Source organism: Panthera pardus, unplaced genomic scaffold (genome assembly GCF_024362965.1).
Source record: "Panthera pardus isolate Hobbes unplaced genomic scaffold, ASM2436296v1 HiC_scaffold_21, whole genome shotgun sequence".
In the NCBI taxonomy this organism is placed as follows: domain Eukaryota; kingdom Metazoa; phylum Chordata; class Mammalia; order Carnivora; family Felidae; genus Panthera; species Panthera pardus.
The window spans coordinates 35,837,325-35,858,250 of NW_026526777.1; the positions used below are offsets into that span (position 1 = coordinate 35,837,325).

General features: G+C 40.8%; 1 protein-coding gene across 11 annotated transcripts in view; it reads left to right on the forward strand.

Annotated features, from left to right (window-relative positions):
- Positions 1-10,194, forward strand: part of HSD11B1 (hydroxysteroid 11-beta dehydrogenase 1) — a 55,572-nt gene extending 45,378 nt beyond the window's left edge. For 9 of the 11 annotated variants that reach the window (XM_053909129.1, XM_053909127.1, XM_019429555.2 and 6 more), the window contains 2 exons: positions 7,135-7,278; positions 9,637-10,194. In XM_053909129.1, coding sequence (XP_053765104.1) covers positions 7,135-7,278; positions 9,637-9,854 — 362 coding nt within the window. In that variant the 3' untranslated portion in view covers positions 9,855-10,194. The other 2 variants (XM_019429565.2, XM_019429574.2) reach the window with 2 other exon arrangements.
- The last annotated feature ends 10,732 nt before the right edge of the window (positions 10,195-20,926 follow it).

Consider the following 20,926-nt stretch of genomic DNA (forward strand, 5'->3'; position numbering starts at 1 on the left):
CTACTGAACCCTTCAGCATAGCCCTCTACCCCAGCATACAGACTAGAAGACTCTGGGGAGGGAGTGGACTCAAATCTGCAGGTTCTCTGCAGACTTGGGTTTTTTTTTTTTAAAGATTTTACTATGTTTAAGTAATCTCTACACCCCATGTGGGGATCAAGCTTACAACCCCAAGATCAAGAGTTGAATGCTCTACCAACTGAGACAGCCAGGTGCCTCATCTCTCCATATTTGAATTTGAGAACTACTGGTTTAAAGGTTTGCACATCAATGGCAACTCACAAAATTTGAGAGATAAAATATGGTTATAATGATGCAGTCTTCAGCTGAGAAACTGACAGTTCCCATTGGTAGTTATGTTACCCTGTACCTAATGCATAGCTTTCATAATAAAGGTTAACAATTTTTCAACAGTCTTTGTCCAATCTTGATCCTTGTCTAATAATTCAGTATTTTTCTTCACCATTTAAAAATATTTTTTTAATTTAATTTTTATTTTTTTAAATACTTATTTAACTTTTTTTAGAGAGAGAGAAAGCGTGCATGAGCAGGGGAGGGGCAGAGAGAGAGGGGGACAGAGGATCTGAAGCAGGCTCTGTGCTGACAGCACAGAGCCCAACATAGGATTTGAACTCACAAACCATGAGATCATGACCTGAGCCAAAGTCATTCACTTAACCGACTGAGCCATCCAGGAGCTCCTAAAAATGTCTTTTGAAGCCATGCGTCTATCTGGTGAATTTTTCAGGAAGTTTTCTGCCATGTCTGGCTGCTTCTCTCCCTCTCTCCTTTCTTCCCCTTTCCCTTTCTCTCTTCTCTCACCCTCCTCCCTGGAACAAACAAACAAACAAAGTACCACCACCAACAACAAAATCTCTCCATTTCTCCTGCAAAACAATTCAGAACCTTTTTTGTACTTTGAGCACAGTCTAAGACATAATTAAAGACAGAAAATGGGATATACTTAAGTTCCCTTAGTAAGACAAAAATTACTGCTACAGGAATTCAGACTGGGGGTTCACATGGTCTCTTGCTTCTTCATCCCTGTTGCTACCTGGAAAGATAATAAAATGCCACAGTCAATATCTTTTTTAATATCAAGAAGGGTATAGTGGGCTGATATGTCAACCTGGAACCTGTGAATATGACCTTATTTGGAAAAAAGGTCTTTACAGACATAATAAAGGTAAGGATCTCAAGATGAGATCATCCCAGGTTACATGGGTGGGCCTAAATCCAGTGGCAAGTATCCTAATAAGAAGAGTACAACACACACAAAATTGGAGAAGGCCATGTGAAGATAGAGGCAGAGAATGGAATGATGCCTCTGTAAGCCAAGGAATACCAATGATTGGGAGCAGACATTAAAAGCTTACATGACATTACATTAAAAGCAGACAAGGAAGGATTCTCCACTTGAGCTTTTAGAGGGAATGTGTTCCTGCTGATACCTTGGTTTTGGACTTCTAGTCTCCAGAACTGTGAGAGAATAAATTTTGTTGCCTCAAGCCACCAAGTTTGTGGTAATTTGTTGTTATGGCAGGCCTGGGAAACTAACACAAAGGGACAGGTAGTGACTAGCCCTCTCTACTTATGGGTAGCCTCATCTGTCAGCTTAGAAGTGAAAATAATTTTGCTATTCATAAATTTTGCCTATTTGGGGTCTTAATGGTCAAGCAGAGAATCTTCACCAACTCAGGATGGCTGATTTCTACACGTGGCTCCCCAAAAATATTCAGATAAAGAACAGTGGCTTCTTCCTGAGTGATATATAGGATTGTTGAATCACTGTACTATACACTTGAAACTACTATAACTGTATGTTAACTAGGCTGGGATTAAAATTTAAAAAAAAAAGAAAAAGAACAGTGCTTCTGTTGAGGAAATGTCAACTACTGCTTGAAATTGTTGGCTACTAGAGTCAAATTCGAATCCTGATTTGGATCCTGGTTCTCCGACTCATTAACCATGCAGCTTTAGGCAATTATTTAGCCTTGAGACTAGCACATAAGAGCTACATAAATATTAGCTCCTATTTAACTCCAACTTTTGTGTTTATTTTGTTTGTCTGCTCGTCTGTTTGTTTATTCTTTTCAATGGCTAGAGATGGCTACCCCAGTCCCAAACTTACACGACTTTTTAGTTCAAAATCCAACAGCAGCTAATTAAAATCCTTGCACCACTTATTTCAATTTCTTGAGAGAGAGACTACAATGTATGTTCAAGTGATTGTGTACATTAACTATTACTGGCCTGACCTCCCATGGCTGGGAAAGCAAAATCTTTTTTTTTTTTTTTTTTTTTATAAATTTAGGAATGTTGTTTCCTTTTTTTAAATATGTAAATGTTTATTTATGTGTGTGTGTGTGTGTGTGTGTGTGTGTGTGTGTGTGTGAAAGAGAGAGAGAGAGAGAGAGAGAGAGAGCAGGGGAGGAGCAGAGAGAGAGGGAGACAGGGAATCCCAAGCAGGCTCCTCACTGTCAGTACAGAGCCCAATGCGGGGCTCAAACTCATGAACCATGAGATCATGACCTGAGCCAAAATCAAGAGTCTGATACTTAACCTACTGAACCACACAGGTGCCCCTGGGAAGGCAAAATCTTTTTGAAGGTGATGTGTCTAGGAAGGCAATGGTGAGCATTTCTAGAATACTGAAGCCTTTTAAATTGTATATATTCGAACCTATTTATATATTCCTTCATAATGTATGCCTTTGATTTCATGCTTTAAAAAGTAGCTCTTGGGGCACCTGGGTGGCTCAGTCAGTTGAGTGGCTGACTCTTGATTTCAGCTCAGGTCATGAACTCAGGGTCATGGGATCAAGCCCTGAATTAGGCTCTGCACGGATGTAGAGCCTGCTTAAGATTTTCTGTCTCTCTCCCTCTGCCCCATCCCCTTCTAAAAAAACAAACAAACAAACAAACAAAACAAACAAACAAAAAACAGTAGCTTTTACCTTGAGATCATACATTGACCCATATTTTTTTATTTTACTTTCCATGTATACTCTCTAATATAATTTAAATTCTTTTATTCCAAGGGCACTTTTCTTTTCACCAAGTAGCTAGCTACTTGTCCTAACATAGTCTTCTGAGTAGCTCCTACTTTTCTCACTAATTTGAAACATGAATACTAATAACAATAGCATTTACTAAATGCTTTCTATGTGCCAGAGTTTGTGCTAGGCATATTACATGGATTATTTCAGCTTAGCAGTATTATTATCCACATATGACAGCTAAGAAATGGCATACTTGGGATTCACACCCAGGTCATCTGACTGTCAAACTCATACTTTCAACCACTATGCTACTCATAGAAATAATTTGGGTCTATTTTTAGCTTAAATAATAGGAAACATTTTTGACATAACTGGAAGTCCAGATTTAGGATGGGCTTCACAGTTGACTTGGCTCAAGTTCAATGTCCCCATGATTCTCTTGGCTCTGCTTCCTTCCATGTGTGACTTCATCCCTAGGCTGATAGTAAGATAGCTGTAGCAATTCTAGCCCCCATATCCAAGCACAAAAATGTCCAGTAGAAGAGAAACAAAATGCTACTTTAAGAAACTCTCCCAGAATAAGAAAGGATTTTCTCAGACCCTCCAACAAAATTCTCCTCAAGTCACATTGGCCAAAATTGGCCAAATGCCCATTTCTGTATCAATTATGGGCCAGGAGATTGGATTAAATCAAATTATATAAGCCCACCCCTAGAGTTAGAAACAGTATCAACTTTGTTTTGGAACATGGGCATCATAAAAGTAAGAAGTACTATCAGTAAGGATTAGGTTCAGCTCTCTAATTCAGAAAACTTAAAATAGCAGTAGATTAAATAAGTTAAAAGGTAAATCAAGTCTGGAGGTAGGCATTAATCTGGAGGTAGGGCTAGGATGGAGGCTCCATGGTCACCCAGTTTCCCTCTTCTCTCAATGCTCTGCTGTTCTCAACATGTGGCTTCCACTTCATGGTTCTAGATAGTTCTGGAGCCACAGCCATCATACCCACCTTCAGGCACCAAGAAGGAAGAAGGAATGGAAGGAAGAGACTGATTTCTGTCTTTAAGGACATATCCCAGAAATCACATGATACATTTCTGTTTACAACCCACTGGACAACACTTAGTCATCTGGCAACATCTGGCTGAAAAAAGCTGAGAAATGTGGACTTTATCCCAGATAACTATTTGCCCAGATACACATCACAGATTACACTACTAAAGAAGAAGAGCAAAAGATACAGAGAGAATGCCAGTAGTCTCTAGAACAGGTGGAAACATGAACTCAACTGGGGTTCTGTTACGGAGGAAGAAGGGGGAACTAAATAAATTCTGGTTACACAACCAGCAATGTGTCCTGCAGCCCTGATGGAGTCTTTGATCTAGTCCTAGACTAGTCAACAACATAGTGGTATCAAATACTCTGGATGGACATCTTGTGCCACACACCCATTCCTGGAACTTGGCTGTACAGTCATTCCAAGCCAAAACTCATGATTGAGAATAGAGTTGGAGTGGTTCCCTAAAAATATTTGTTTGTATTTTTTTTAAGAGTTAATACACTACGAATTGAAGTTTGGGATGCCTGGATGGCTCAGTCAGTTAAGCCTCTGACTCTTGATTTCAGCTCAGGTCATGATCAAGTCATGAGATCTGGTCATCAGGTCATGAGATCAAGTCCCACATTGGGTTCTGCACTGGGGCATGGAGCCTGCTTAAGATAGTCTCTCTCTCTCTCTCTCTCTCTCTCTCTCTCCCTTCCTCCCCCCCTCCCTCTCCACCTTCCGTGCTCACTTTAAATAAATAAATAAATACATAAAAAATAAAATAAATAAATAAATAAATAAAATTGCACCTTAAAAAATAAGAATTGAAGATATTTGTATTGAAGATATTAAGCTTTTGTCTGTTTACTATGTTCTAAATTGTTTTCTAGTTTATCATTTACTCTTAACCTTTATAGTTATATTATTAGTTATTGCTTTCACATACAGAACTTTTACATTTTATATTATTAAATATTCTTTACCTTTACATATTTTTTTTTTACTTTTCTGTTAGAATGATCTTTCATAACCAAGGATCTGATAAATGCTCACCTATATTATTCTTTCCTGATTAAATTATTTTTTATCAGTCAGAAGATGCATTCTGCTACACATTTAACAAAAACTCCACTTACAATCACTTAACACTAAATAGGGGTTCCTTTTTCTCAGGTCATATCTTCAGGGTTGGTTTGGTGGACTCATTAGATCTTCAAGAATCCAATCTCATTCCATGTTTCTGTTCTATAATCCTTAATATGTAGCTTTTCCTCAAGTTCACAAACAACCACTGCATTTCTAGGCATCACATCTGAACTACATTTAGAATGAAAGAAGAAGGGCAAAATGTAAAAACTGCATGCTACCGGAATCCACAGATTTTGTCAGGAAATCAATATCTTTCCTGGAGACCCCATCTGTTAGATTTCTCATTGGCCAGAACTAGGTCACATGGACACACAAAAGAGCAAGGGAATCTTGAGGAAGTAAATATTTTTACCTGAACACACTGCTGTCCTGAAAAAATCAAACTTGATTATTAAGGGAGGGAATGGATATTGGGTAGACAACATCTGCCATACTTTTCCAACTAGAATTTTTTTGATATATGATATAGAACAAGGAGATAACAATTTTTTCCAATGAGTTAACCAACCTACCCAGCATCTTTATTGAATGAACCATTCTTTATTCATTTATTTGGCAAGCAACTTCATTTGAGAACTTATAGAGGTTCCAATTCCAGTAATGGCAGAGAGGTACCTAATATATCGGCCTGCCCCAGATCAGACTTTGGACAAAATATAGAAAACAACCACTGAAAGCACTGGAGAGAAAAAACGAAAGCTGACAGAAACTGGAGAGTTGTTGACACTTGAAAGGAGAAATTGACACTACATGAGTTTCCCAATATTATAGCTTATGCCTAAAGGCAGGCCACAATCAATGTTGTATCTGGAATAGACATCTGCCATCTTACTACCTTGAAGAACTAGAAAGAAGAGTTTAGGATTTCTGTAGCAGCCAGAAAGTGGAGGGGGACATCCTGGAAAGGAAAGAGCCACAGTGGAAGAGTGCCACATTCTGTATGTAAACTCTTTCAAAATCTGTTTGTCCCCTGAATTACTCATGGGCAGTGCAGTTACCAAGAAGCCCAATTAAGATTAAATAATTCAACAGAGATTTTAGCTGGAATCTACTGCAAGAGACACTAGATTTCAGGCAAGTTAAATGCCCACCTAAAAAAAAACAAAACCAAAACTCAATACTCTTTTGAGGAATATGACAGAATCCAGAGATTCTACAACATATCATTCACAATGTCAAGAATACATTGCAAAATTACTCCACATACAAGAATAGAAAATATGACTGATACTCAGGAGGAAAACAGTCAGTGGAGATCAACCCTTAAATTATTCCTATTGTAGAATTAGCAGACAGGAATATCAAAGTAGCTGTTATAACTCTTTGTTCAGCAAAGAATCTAAGGTCTCAGGCCACTTCTAATCCCTCCTCTTGGACAGAGTATAATGAATAGATCACCCTATGAGGCATATGTCCACATGTCCTCCCAACAACCGGACTGAGAATTAACCAGGATGATGAAAGTAAGAATAATAGTTTTAAGAAGAAAAGGAAAGACAGGGTTTTTCATTTCCCTCGTATAGAAAGTAAATCAATGATTGGTTGTTGTATTGGCAGAGAGTTCTTGCTAAACCCTTGGATCTCAGCTCTCTTGAGTCAGAGGTAGCAGCTGTGGGATTACCTGGCTGTTTTGTAGTCCCACTTATTTACCATCCTTATTAAAATCTAACCAATCTCTCCTCAGTGAAGGCTTTCCTGCAGCCCATCCCATCCCCCACCCAGACTCTTCAAGGGGAGTTTCTTTGAAACCTTAAAGATCTTTTTTTTTTTCTTTCAGAAATTCAACACAGCATGATAATCTCTATAGGGAGTAGAGAGAAACTATGCCTCAAAGGGTAAAAGGACTCCACAGGGGTTACAAATCCTACTACAGATGCAACAAAGATCATCTCAGAAGAAGCTAAAATGGGTCACCTTCTTAACCCATTTCCTTATTATTTAGGGAAAATGGCTAGTCCACTTATTGCGCCCTATTCTGCAAGCAAGTTTGCCCTGGATGGGTTTTTCTCCTCCATCAGGATGGAACATTCAGTGGCCAAGATTAATGTATCGATCACTCTCTGTATCCTCGGCCTCATAAACACAGGTAAGTTGAAGAGAGTAGATTAAACAGCTTGCAGATGATTGCCTGCCGTTTCCATTGTGGGTAAAAAAGGTGCTGAACTCCTTGACTCCTGTGTAATGCACAAAAAACCAGTGAGAGCAGTGGTTCTCCATGCAATGAAGCACTTCTGTCACTAGTGGAGCCTCTGACTATTCTTTGACTCTTCTTTCCATTCTGACCACCAAGTGTGCCAAGTGACAACAGACTCATCACCTGACCCTATTCTGAACACTTTTTTTCCTCAGGGACACTCAACGGCCATTACTTTCCCATTTGAGGCTTATTGAATACAAGTTTGTTATTCTTAATAATATTACTAGTAATAAGACATATCAACATCATGAATCTTTTTTTCTTAATTTTTTTAACGTTTATTTAATTTTTAGAGAGAGAGTACAAGCAGGGGAGGGGCAGAGAGAGGGAGACAGATGACCTGAAGCAGGATCTGTGCTGACAGCAGCAAGTCCAATGCAGGGCTCAAACTCATGAACCGTGAGACCATGAACTGAGCTGAACTCAGACACTCAATTGACTGAGCCACCAACCTTTTTTTTTTTTTTTTAGTAAGTAATCTCTACATCCAGTGTGGGGCTCAAACTTAACAACCTCGAGATCAAGAGTCTCATGCTCTGTTGACTAAGCCAGACAGGCGCCCCTCATGAACCCTTTGATGTGATGCACTGGGAAAGACACAGCATCATTTTTGTGATATACTTGTCAGAAATGTATAACCTGACTCCAATCATCATAGAAAAATGGACAGAGTCACTGGCCATCTCAGTCAGTAGAGCATGTGACTCTTAATCTGGGAGTTGTAAATTTGAGCCCCATGTTGGGCGTAGAGATTACTTAAAAATAAAATCTTTTCTTTTTTTTTTAATTTTTTTAAACGTTTATTTATTTTTGAGACAGAAAGAGACAGAGCATGAACGGGGGAGGGTCAGAGAGAGGGAGACACAGAATCTGAAACAGGCTCCAGGCTCTGAGCTGTCAGCACAGAGCCCAACGCAGGGCTCGAACTCACGGACCGCAAGATCATGACCCGAGCCGAAGTCGGCCACTTAACCGACTTGAGCCACCCAGGCACCCCTAAAATCTTTCCTTTAAAAAAAGAGATAAAAATAGACAAACCCAAATTGAGGGACATTCTATAAAACAATTGATCAATATTCTTCAAAAGTATCAAGGCCATGAGGGACAAAGAAAGAATGCAGAACTGTCAGTTTGGAGAGAAAATAAGAAGAAATTACTACTAAGTGTAATCCTAGCTAAGATCCTGGAACATAAAAAGGATATTAGTGAAAAAAATAAGGTCTATATTTTAGTTAGTAAAATTGTCCCAATTATATTGTACCTTGACAATTGTACAGAGGTTATGTGTAATGTTATAGTTAGGAGAAGGAGAGTGAAGGATATAAGGGAATACTCTGCACAATTTTTACAATTTGTCTGTAATCCAAATGCAAATTTATCTAAAATAGGTTCAATACAAAAACCTTATTTAAAGAGTAATTGAGGGGCACTTGGGCAGTTCAGTCAGTTAAGCACCTGAATCTTGATTTCGGCTCGGGTCATAATCTCATGGTTCGTGGGTTTGAGCCCCATGTGGGACTCCACATGGACAGCATGGAGCCTGCTTGGAATTCTCTCTCTCCCTCTCTCTCTGCCCCTCTTCTGCTCACAATCTCTCTCCCTCTCTTTCTCCCTCAAAATAAATAAACTTAAAAAAAAAGAGTAATTGAGTAAATTGAGTAGTAGTTGTAGAACAAGAGAGATTAAGACACACAGGGAAACAAAGATAGAAAGAGAGAAAGAAACTGTGCAGGAAGGGTATAAAAATTTAGAGAAGATAAGGTAACTTTCCTTCCAAATAAAAGTGGCTACTGTGGACAGAAAGCAAAGGCCTGGATTCTTGTCCATCTCTTCCTCTTACAAGTTAGTAAAGCGTTATCATACAGCACTCTGCTTTGCCCACTGACACTTTCCATTAGCTACTGGGTCTTGATATAACTTCTATCCTCATTCTACTGCCCTTTATTACTCCCTCACCTCAACCAAAACACCCAAGAGAGAGACATGATTTAAATCTCTCAATTAATCACCTCTAACAGCACTCCCCACAAATCTTCATCTAGGAAGACAGAGCCCACATTAACTCTAAGCCTCTCTTTGCCCAGCAGGCCCTACATATACCCGGTCTTCTGATAGGGCCCACAGGGTCTTGTAGAGCAAACCCTGGCAAACAGTCCCTAACAGCGAAGCTGTGGCTATCTGCAGAATTTCCATCATGTAGACTCTACTAGTCTTGGACAACCCCACTCTTCTATTGTCATTCTGCAGACACAGCCATGAAGGCCATTTCTGGAATAGTCAACATGGAGGCATCTCCAAAGGAAGAATGTGCCCTGGAGATCATCAAAGGGGGAGCTCTGCGCCAAGAGGAAGTGTACTATGACAACTCAGTCTGGACAGCTCTCCTGCTGGGAAATCCAGGGAGGAAGATTCTGGAACTCTTCTCCTTAAGAAGTTATAGTTTGGACAAGTTTATAATCAACTAAGCACTTCCTTAAGGTGGATCATGGTAAGAGAGCTTGGGACTGTTCTTCCTGACATTTATCTGAGCTCCATCCATGAAGGCATCTCCCTGGAGACATAAGTGAGGGTCCCAGAGAGTTGGAAACATCACATGTCACGGCTTGAAGGAGTTCCTCTAACACTTGCACAGTGGAAATGTAATTATAATGAATGTCATGAGCCACTGCAACCTGCAGTCATGAAATTGATAACCGTAGGTATAATTAAAAGGTAGTTCTATCAAGTTTACCTCATATGTAATAATATTATGATAATTAAAACATTAATTATAATAAAGGTCATATCTACTATATAAATTCATAATTTGTAGCTATAGGTTCATTCGGTGTGGTTCCTTTAAAACCTATACAAGTGAAATTTTTCAGTGTTCATATCTTATCTTGTGGCCTGAACATTTTCTCTGTTCTTGAGTTGAAGAAATCACCCTACTCTTCATTTAAAAGACATCACATCCATACCATATTGTATATTTCAGATAGTCTTTATATTATTTTATATTGTTCCTCTGGGAAGGAGGAAACCAGGGTGGGTATAAATCACTAGGGCAAACCCATGGAAGCGGAAGTCCCTGGAAACTTGAGCCACAGAACCAACATACTTTAGTGCTCTCAGACTGCATCAAGTGTCTACACTTTACATGTGAACTTTCAACTGTGTACTATAAGTCTGGAGAGGAAGAAGTGGAGTTTGATCCTGCCACTCATTTAATAATTTATTAAGTCAACAGATATTTACCAAACATTTGCCAGGCATCACCTAACTACAACCAAATAGGAAACAGAAATCAGCTATATTAACAATTCAGCAAAGCCTTTTATTGGTTAGGTGTCCAACAGGTAAGAGATAGCAAATTAGATAATTTTAGTAGACTTTATTTTTTAAAGTAAGCTTCACGCCCAGCACAGTATGGGGCGTGAACTCATGGGGTTTGAACTCATGACCCTGAGATCAAGACCTGAGCTGAGACCAAGAATAAGATGTTTAACTGACTAAGCCACCCAGACACCCCTAATTTTAGTAGACTTTAATAAAAATGAGATTATTGACAAAAGTGTGGACAAGGTTATAGGGCAATCACAAGGGATCAAGTAAGTAGTATCTCAGGGCTAGCCCCACCTTAGGGACAAGAAGAGAGAACCATTATAGAGAGCCCAGAGAGAGAAACTGTTTGGAGAGCATCACAGAACAGGAGCTATGACATTCAGTTAAGGGATGCCACCAGCACACCCAGGACCACACAGGAAGGATCTGGAGGGACAAACACCCTTGCTTCACTCTCTTCCCTCCCTCTGATTTCTTGTTAATATTTTCTATTAGCTAAACAGAGGAGTAAGGGAGCAGCAGATGATATAACCACACAGCTTTCCTCATGCGCAGAGCAGGATAGGAAAGGATGGAGAATGTCCTAGGGTGACAGATGGGATATATCAACATCCCCAAATGTAGGGCTTCCATGATAAGTGATGCTAGGACACAAGACTTGGAAGCACAGGGAAAATTTCCCTTTCTCATCTCTTCATCTAAATGACCAGGCAGCATAACAGACTAGAACCCATTAAGCCTGCCGGCCACATGAACAAGGAGCTAGATCTGAGGGTGAATGTGGCTGGGCTTTTCTTAGAAAGAGATTCTTCCCAGACTATGCTCAGTGTAAGGGAGCAGGAAAGACTTTACTGCAACAGTGTGCAAGAAAATAGATCCGAAATGTGAAGACAGATTTCTGACCATACAGCAGCATACACATGCACACATGCACACCTGTGCTGAATCAGAGAAGATCATGAAGTGTCTGGATGCAAGTGATATGCTGTCGTGCCAGTCCCTGAGTCAGGTGCGTCTGCAGGTGACACAAATGGGGCAAGGAGCCAGGTTTGTGACAGGATGAGGGCGAGAGGATGATTAGGAAGGGAAGAGGTGAATGCTGAGACAGGAGCATGATCAAATGGTAAATGTACAGCCAGAGTCAGCTTAAAATTAGTTTTGCCTTTAGCCTAAACTTTTAAGATTCTCCTTAGGCCCAAAGACACATTAAGACTTCAGCCTATGTTTCATATAAATCAGCTGCTCTCTGATTCTGCTGATTTATGGCCTGGGGAAAACAAGAAGCTATGTAACAATATTTATGTAACTAATAAACTAAACCTTTGGTCTTTCCAAGGGTGTGTTGGTAAATGTTTAACTGGCAGTCCAGGAAAAGAGAGAGAAAGAAAAAGAAAGCAAGCCCTGATTCAAAACATTTGCCTGCTTCCCCCCCCCACCCCCCCCCCCTTTTTTTTTTTTTGCCTGCTTTCTTGATGTAAACATTCTCAGCATAGTCGATTTTTTTAAGCCACCAGGTCATCTCACTGAATGTGTAACAGAACAGGAACACACCGTGGGCTCTCTCAAACCTGTACAGCCTGCTCCAGCAACCACCCTGACTTTCACATTCCACATTCTGACAGAATTAGTTATTCTTAAAGGCCTAGCTCAATGCCTCTCTCCTCCTCCAAGGACTTGAAAGTAACAGAACAGTTTGTTTCTACCATTGTTGGAGAGGGTGGGGGATCAAGAGCTCCCAAAGACAAGGGATGCTCATATTCTTGAACTCAAGTTCATGTTGACTTTGCATGAAGTCAACAGCCTTAATTGTGTGCGAGTCCCAAAGATGACCTTCATGTCCGCTAGCATTGAATTCCCCTGGAAGTAACAGAAAAACCCACTGACAGTGGCTCAATCAAGTAGAAATTACTTTTCCACCAGTTACCAAAAATCTAGGAGGGGCAGACCAGGGCTTCTGGGAGTTGGATTCCTTCTGTCTTTCCTCCACTCAGCTAACCACCCTCCTCCTTGTGACTGTGGGGGCACAAGACACCTGCTCTACCTCAGCTCCGTGCTGGGTTTCAGGAAAGGAAAAGGTGAAGGACAGCAAATGCAGACCAGCGGTATCTGAGCCCTGATACAGAGCAAACTGGGAAGCCCCATCCAGGACTTCAGCTCCCATCCTGTGGGCCAGAGTCATGTCATGTGATCACCTCTCCCTTCAAGAGAGGCTGAGAAATGGAGCTTTCAGCTGAGTGCATTTTCACCCCAAACAAAACTGGGGTTCTGTTAGGCACCAAGAAGTGTTTGTCACAAACATAAATCACGACAGAAACAAAGAAACCTAGAGTCAGAGAAGAAGGACATAGTTTCTAAGATGCCAGGTTCCTAACCATGGTGACAGGACCCAGTCCCACTGACCACCTGCAAGGTCTCATTAGTTCCAGCTCCCTCCATGCTGAAAAACATCCCAGGCTCTTCCCTCTCCAAACTTCACTTTGAAAAACTATGATCCCCTCTCCTTAGTAAAGAGTATAATGAAAGACCCTAGAAAAGAAGTAGCAGGGAGCCCTGAGGTGACCCCAGAGGCAATGACTCACATTGTTCCTGGAGAGTTCCCTCTCAGGGACAATTAATTTCCACCTCACCACCATGTCCGTCCACATAGGCTGGGCCTTTCTCCTTGGCTGGACTGCTCTGGGCCAGCATCTCAGACCACCCCCAGAGTCCATGGCTTCAAAGTTTCTCCAGAGCAGCGGTCGCCAAAAATTTGATCACATACTTTGTTATTAAAAAATGATTAGGCATGTATATTTCTAACAGATATACAGTGACTATTACATAATATATGCATGTAGTATTTACTAACATAAAACATATACAAAAACAGAAATCTTCAAAAGATAAGATAAAACATAAATAGAAATTCGAACATCTCTCCATATCCAGCGGTTCCTCTGACATGCTGGAGACCATGGCTCTAAAGCTGTGTTAGAGAAAGAAGTCAGCATATGTTATGCTTCTAGCCAGCCCTTGGTTAGAGCATCAGCAGGCACCTGTGGCTCCTGGAGAGCCCCATTCCCCTCTCAGGGGACCACATGTAGGTAGAATCTATCCCTCCCACCGGCTCACACTGCCTGCTGTCCAGGGAATTTGTCAAGGACCCTCATTCTTATCCATTAGTGCCCTGCCTAGAGCACTGGGCAACATATGCTAATCAAGTCCCAGAATCATCCCTTAATTTCTCCAGGGAAATATTCAAACCAAAGTAATTTGCAGTATGAAGGGAATAGAAAAACATATTTGCCACCTTGATACAGTGCTCATGATGTCTCACGATGTCTCTAGCAACTCTGCTTTGTTGTCAACATCTCAGCACCCCTAGATCTCCATCCCACCCCCCAGGCAGTCACCAGTTCATGGAGACCGCTCGGGAAAATCAGGATATCCCTTACATGCTAGATCCTCCCCACTCAGCAATTTTTAACCTAACTTCTCTAGTTGTTAGTCTTACACGTTTTCTAGTTAGACTTAGAATGTGTCTAAATTCCCTAGTTTTTAAGGAGAGGGGAGGGGAAACGGATGGAAACAGGGCAAATGTGAAAAAAAAGGCAGATGAGAAAAAGAGAATTTTCAAAAAAATAAAACAGAACCCTAGTGCCCACAGGCAAAAAACGTCGGAAGAAGCAGAACTCTGCACAGATCCAGAACACTTGGGGTGAGGACGAGAACCTAGAGCAAAAGGTAAAGCCAGAGGAGGGAGGGTGGGGAAATGAATTCTTAAAAAATAGGAAAGTGCCAGATGAATAAACCGCTTTAGTTGGGGAGGCTTTGGAGATAGGAGTTTCTGGGAAAGAGGATACAGAACAGAAGCCAAAGGTGAGGGCACATTGGCAAGTCATAGGATCAGTAACCAGAGGGTTTCAAAAGATCCACCCTGACGAGAGCTGAGGTCTGAAAGACCACGAGGCCAGAGGTGCTAGGGTCTGTGTTGTGATTGGCTGCCCTGGGACCGTTGGGTTGGCATGCTTTGGGACCTCCCTCACACTGTCCTTGAACAGTCTCGTGGCACCCTGAACTCTGTAACAGAGAGCTTGAAAAGCTACCCCACCCCAAGAACAAAGAGCCAGGCCACCCTAACCAGACTTTTCCTTTTCACAAGCCTGCGTTTTTGCCATCAGGGTGGCAGCGCCACCCAGGGACTGACAGTTCGTGGTGTAGGGCACTTCACCACAATTTCTTCCCCGCAGGTGGCGCCGGGTCGGCAAGAGCTACCACGACTTCCTTCACAGCGTGCCTTCTCTGAATCACTGCTTAGGGCGGTTGAGCAGACCTAACAGGAGGCGAGGCGGGGCTCGGGCATCTACACCATTGGCTTTTGGTTAGATCTGTTCGATAGCGACAGCTAGTGGTCACTCTAGCTTTGACCTTACAAGCAAGGTGCTGTGAGCCTCACAGGGAAAGAAAAGTAAGGGAATGGGTAAATCAAGGCCCATTCTTGGCTGCCACTGGAAGCTAGAATATATCCAAAGCCATCCTTGAGTACAGTGGTACAAAGAAAACTCAAACTCTTGACAGTGATGTCCAAGGACCTTGGCTACCTCCATAGCCACATCTCAGGCCACCTGTCCTGCTTTTGATTCCCTAAGGAAAAAGAACTGCTGGTCCTCTGAAGGCACCCTTCTATTTCCACCAGCCCTTTGCTCCATGCTATCTCTTCTCCCCAGAATTCTCTTCACTCTCCCTATTGTCAGCTTAACTCCAACTCATCCTTCAAGACTCCACTCTGCCATTACCTCTAGGAAAAGTGTCTTCCCTTCCACCAAGGCCTATCCTCAATGCTGGGATGAGTGCTCTCCCACTCCTATCACGTCTCTATAATTTTTTCTTTCTTTCTTTCTTTCTTTCTTTCTTTCTTTCTTTCTTTCTTTCTTTCTTTTTCTTTTTCTCTTCCTTCCGTCTGTCCTTCCTTTCTTTCTTCCTTCCTTCTTTCCTTCCTTCCTTCCTTCCTTCCTTCCTTCCTTCCTTCCTTCCTTTCTTCCCTGCTATCTTTATTTTAAGTAGGTTCCACACCCATGTGGGGCTTGAACTCACAACCCTGAGATCAAGAGTCACATGCTCTACCAACTGAACCAGCCAGGCACCCCATACCTCTATTATTTTCTGTATCTGTCCATCACTTTAGTTCACTATGCTTTGAATTTACCTTTAAGATTGTCTCATGAGGGGCGCCTGGGTGTCTCAGTCAGTTGTGTGCCCGACTCTTGATTTTGGCTCAGGTCATGATCTCATGGGGCTTGCGCGTTCGAGCCCCATGTTTTGCTCTGCACTGACAGTGCAGGGCTTGCTTGGAATTCTCTCCCTCCCTCTCTCTCTGCACCTCCCCCCCCCAAAAAAAATAAATAAATAAGCTTAAAATAAATAAATAAAAAATAAAATTGTCTTATGTAATTACTTGAAGGTATTTATTTTATTTTACTCATTGTTGCATCCCTAATTCTGAACACAGATCTTCGTGTGTGTAAGGTATTTCATTGATGTTTGAAAAATAAAGGACTTCTAGACCCTAATACTGGGAAAGGCTTACTATGGTGACAAAACAACTTTTCATTTCAAAGAAGAGGTATAGATGGATCTAAAAGTGACTTCATCAGATTCCAGCCCATTATTCTTTTCCCCACACCATCCTGTTTTTGCCTCTCTACTAACACCCAGCAGCACCTCAGCCTGTTGGGAGAGCCCTCCACCTCTTGGCAGTTCTGACCTTGCCATCTCCAGCAATGCCCAAACCCTAGCTCTCTTCCTTCCTGCCCACTTCCTGCAAAACTTCCTCATCAGAACTAAACTGCTTCTTCTTGAAACTGCTCCAGCATACCCCACTCCTGGATTTTATCCGAAAGGAAATATTTCAAAAGAAGAAAAGCACATAATTGCCTGCACGAAGGTGCTCATTTGCAGTACTATTTGTAAAACTTAGAAATGACAAAAGTCTCCATATAAGTAAAAAAAAAAAATTCCTCCATATAATCTCCATATGAAACAAATAATCAGTTACATCATGCAAATACTAAGAAGTGTCTCAGCACGTTGGGATGATTTGTTCTTTTATTACTTCACTTTATTAGCAAGCATAGAACTTAAATCATATTCAGGCACTATTCTACTGAATGAAAAGTCACTCATTTATTCCTCAAAACAGTCTTATGAGATAGGTGCAGTTGTGTTCCCATTACTTATTTCAGAACACATTTGGTTTGGTCCGATAGAAAAGAAAAGTTAAATGGCCCACAAGACACTTATTTGAGGGAACAGTGTGAGGCACCTCAACTATTTTTCTTCCATATAGAGTTGTGTGATACACATTTGTAAAAGAACTTGGTCAGTTGACTTGAGTTGGGTGAGTTTAAAAACTTACATATTTGAACTAATGCCATCATTCCATGGATAGACAAGTTCCTTATGTTTATTATTCTTTCAAAGAGATGATTTTGAATGTTTTTTTAACCCATGTATATACTTATGAAATTATATCAGATAAAACACACAGATGCACTGAAACTACTTCATTTTCATACAGCTGCATGTCTGACTGAGGATCTATTCCATCATAACCATTAATAAGTCACAAGGGCAAATGCTCAAAATTGCAGATGTTACTATAACAACAGTGATAGGTGGAATTTATTGAGTGTGTTATAATATCATGTAATCCTAAAATAATAATGTAGAGTAGGTATTATCATTATTGCCATCTTACATCTTTTTAAAATTTTTGTTTATTTTTGAGGGGGGGGGAGGGGCAGAGAGCAAGGGAGACAGAGAATTTAAAGTAGGCTCCAGGCTCAGAGCTGTCAGCACAGAGCCCAAAGCAGGGCTTGGACCCATGAATGGTGAGATCGTGACCTGAGCCAAAGTTGGAAACTTAACCAACTGAGCCACTCAGGCACTACAGTTTAATCCCATCTTGCAGAGGAGGAAACTGAGATGCAAAGACATTAAATAACTTACTAAACTGAAACAGGAAGTAAATGGCAAAGCCAGGCTTCGAACCCAGGCAGCCCTACTTTCTGAGGGCTCTTGCTGATCTACTGACCCAGGCTACCACTCAGGCAGTATGCTTCAGAGTGAGCAATAGCCCTGAAAAGCGGGTGACAGATGTGATATACAAAGTAATCCTGTTATAAAGTTGAAAGTTACCACGGCTTTGAATCAATTATTGCGATTACAGAAAATTATTATAACTCATTCATTTTTCTTATGGCTATTAAATTGTATTTACCAGGGGTTAATAATTATCTTGAGCAACATTAGGTAGACATAGCTACTGTTCAATAATAAGGAAATTATTAAGGAAATAATTTAAAAAATCATAAATAATAATTATTAAATTAAAATAATTATAAAATTATAAAATGTAAAATATATAAAATATATAAAATATAAAATTATAAAAATAATAATTATAAAATTATTTTTAAATAATAGAAATTAATAAGGAAATAATAAAAAAAGAAAGTAAAAATCTGAAAAAATTATACTATAGTATCAAGTGGGAAAACAAACATATAATTGTAGGTTCATTACGCTTAAAATATGTAAAAGAAAGAAAGAATAAAGAAGGAAGGAGAAAGAAAGAAAAAAAGAAAGAAAGAAAGGAAAGAAAAGAAAGAAAGAAGGAAGGAAAGAAAAACTAGAAGGCAATGTGAAAAATATGGAACTTGTGTTTGGGGAGTAGGATTAAGATGTTTATTTTTCTACTTTAAAAGTTACTTTAATGGTTTTCATAAAGCTGAAAAAAGGAAATCAGAATGCTTTCTGACCCATTTCTCCATCAATCTGCCTTATTAGTCTTCAAAGAGTGCTCCTAAAATGCTCTCTGCAGAGCAGGCTGACAGCAATCTGTCAGAACTTTGGTGAGATCAGTTTTTGTTCAATCTTACTGCATCAATTTAAATATTCTCTGTTATGAACAATAGATTGTTCTGAGTATAAAATAGATCAGAAATGCTGGCTCAGTCAGTAGAGTATGAGACCCTTGATCTCAGGGTCGTGAGTTTGAGCCCCATGTTAGGAGTAGAGGTTACTTAAAAAATAAAAAAAAAATTTAAAAATAGATCAGAAGAGTAAGTATAAAAATGTGCAAAATGTATAGAAAAGGCTCGAGAGGATATTTAAGTTTGAAATGTGAGGCCATCTGTGACATAATGGGAATAACTTAATCAAGGCTGTGGCAAGAAATGACCGTTTAAACCAGGAAAGAAAACTGCCAGTTTCAGCAAGAAGATAACACTACTACTAATTTTACCAAACAGCAAATATCTCCAGAATTAGCGTGTTAGTGAGTACAGTCACAATTGTTTAGGCTCTCAGAATTCTTGGCTGAAAACAAAGGTAATGGCCTTACCTCTTTCGTGATGATGGGTGTGGTATCTCATTGAGTGCATAAGCCTAAAAGGGATTTTGATCTTCATACACATTTCTTTTTGGTTTTTAATAGAGTCCAAATAGTTGATCCATAGGAACTTCTGTTTTGACCTGTATTCCCTAGGGCCCTGAACCACCAGAACCGTCTTTGTCAGCTATGCCAATAAAAATGTCTTATTCCTTCATCTTGGATTCCCCAACTTCTCTGTCTCTGCTCATTCTCATCTCTATTATGTCAGGCTCCAGGACCTTGAGCTCTTGTCTCTTATCCTGAGGGAATGTTGTTTGCCTTCAGTTCCAGTGCTGGAGAATCCATCCTCTGTCCTTTCCCCTGCCTTCTTCTTGTCCGTTTCCTCCTCAGAGAATGGGGTGAGTAGTAGGCAGTGGAGAAGACTGTGACATACTCCCTACATGTTACTATTATCTTATCACAGCTATTTAATTTAAAAGTCTCCTTACATACTTCACATGTGTCAAGACTAGAATTCATAGGAGCCATATAAATCATCCAACCACTGTACCGAGTGGACCATTCGTTCAAGGCTTATTGCGCATAGTTATAAATCTACTTAGTTAATTTGTCCTGATCCAATTTCCTCACCACCTTCTTATCCTGAACTTCTTGTGAATTTCCTGACAATATCATTTGTAATAGTTTCTTTTCTTTTTAAGTGTCTATTTTGAGAGAGAGAGAGAGAGAGAGAGAGAGAGAGAGAGAGAGAGAGAGAGAAGCGGGGGAGGGGCAGAGAGAGGGAGAGAGAGAATCCCAAGCAGGCTCCCTGCTGTCAGCACAGAGCCACACACAGGGCTCAATCTCTCAACCATGAGATCGTGACCTGAGATGAAATCAAGAGTCAGACACTTCACCAACCAAGCCACCAGGCACCCCTGTAATAGTTCTTTTTAATGCACACAGATCAGTTCTTTTTAGTTTTTGCCCAAATTTCCTAGTTGATTGGAAACTTTTATTTTTTATTTATTTATTTTTGAGAAACAGAGTGAGACAAAGCATAAGCGGAGGAGGGGCAGAGAGAGAAGGAGACACAGAATCCGAAGCAGGCTCCAGGCTCTGAGCAAGCGGTCAGCACAGAGCCCGATGCCGGGCTCGAACCCACGAACTGTGAGATCATGACCTGAGCCGAAGTCGGACGCTCAACCGACTGAGCCACCCAGGCACCCCTGGTTGGAACTTTTTATGAGATTCTGTCTGCTATTTGTCCTGCCGTTCCCCAGCCCACACATCCCTCACCTTTTTACATCCTCATTGCTTCAGAAAGGAGCAGATTCAGAGCTGGCTTCATTCCTGAATTCTGAAAAAGACGCCAAGTACCTCAGAAGAGCAGGAACTTTTTTTTTTTTAAGTTTTTTATTTATTTATTTTGAAAGAGAGAGCATAAGCAGGGGAGGGGCAGAGAGAGAGAGAGGGAGACAGAGAATCCAAGCAGTCTCCACGCTGTCAACACAGAGCCCGACACAGGGCTCGAACCCATGACCTGTGAGATCATGACCTGAGTCGAAACCAAGAGTCAGATGCTTAACCAACTGAGCCACCCAGGTGCCCCCAGAAAAGCAGAAACTCTTTACAACTCTCTAGGATTGGGAAGAGGTAACCAGAGGAAAGAGAAAATCCTTACACGGAGAGCTACCTGATACACATGCAAACCTATCCTGGGAACATCTAGGCCAAAAAGGCATCTTCCCCCTCATCGAAACTGCAAGGTTTGCACGTGACCCAGAGTCCCATCCTTGTCTACTTCTGGAAAGGGATCTTGATTTGAAACCAACTGAGAGCTCACACTGACCCACTAGC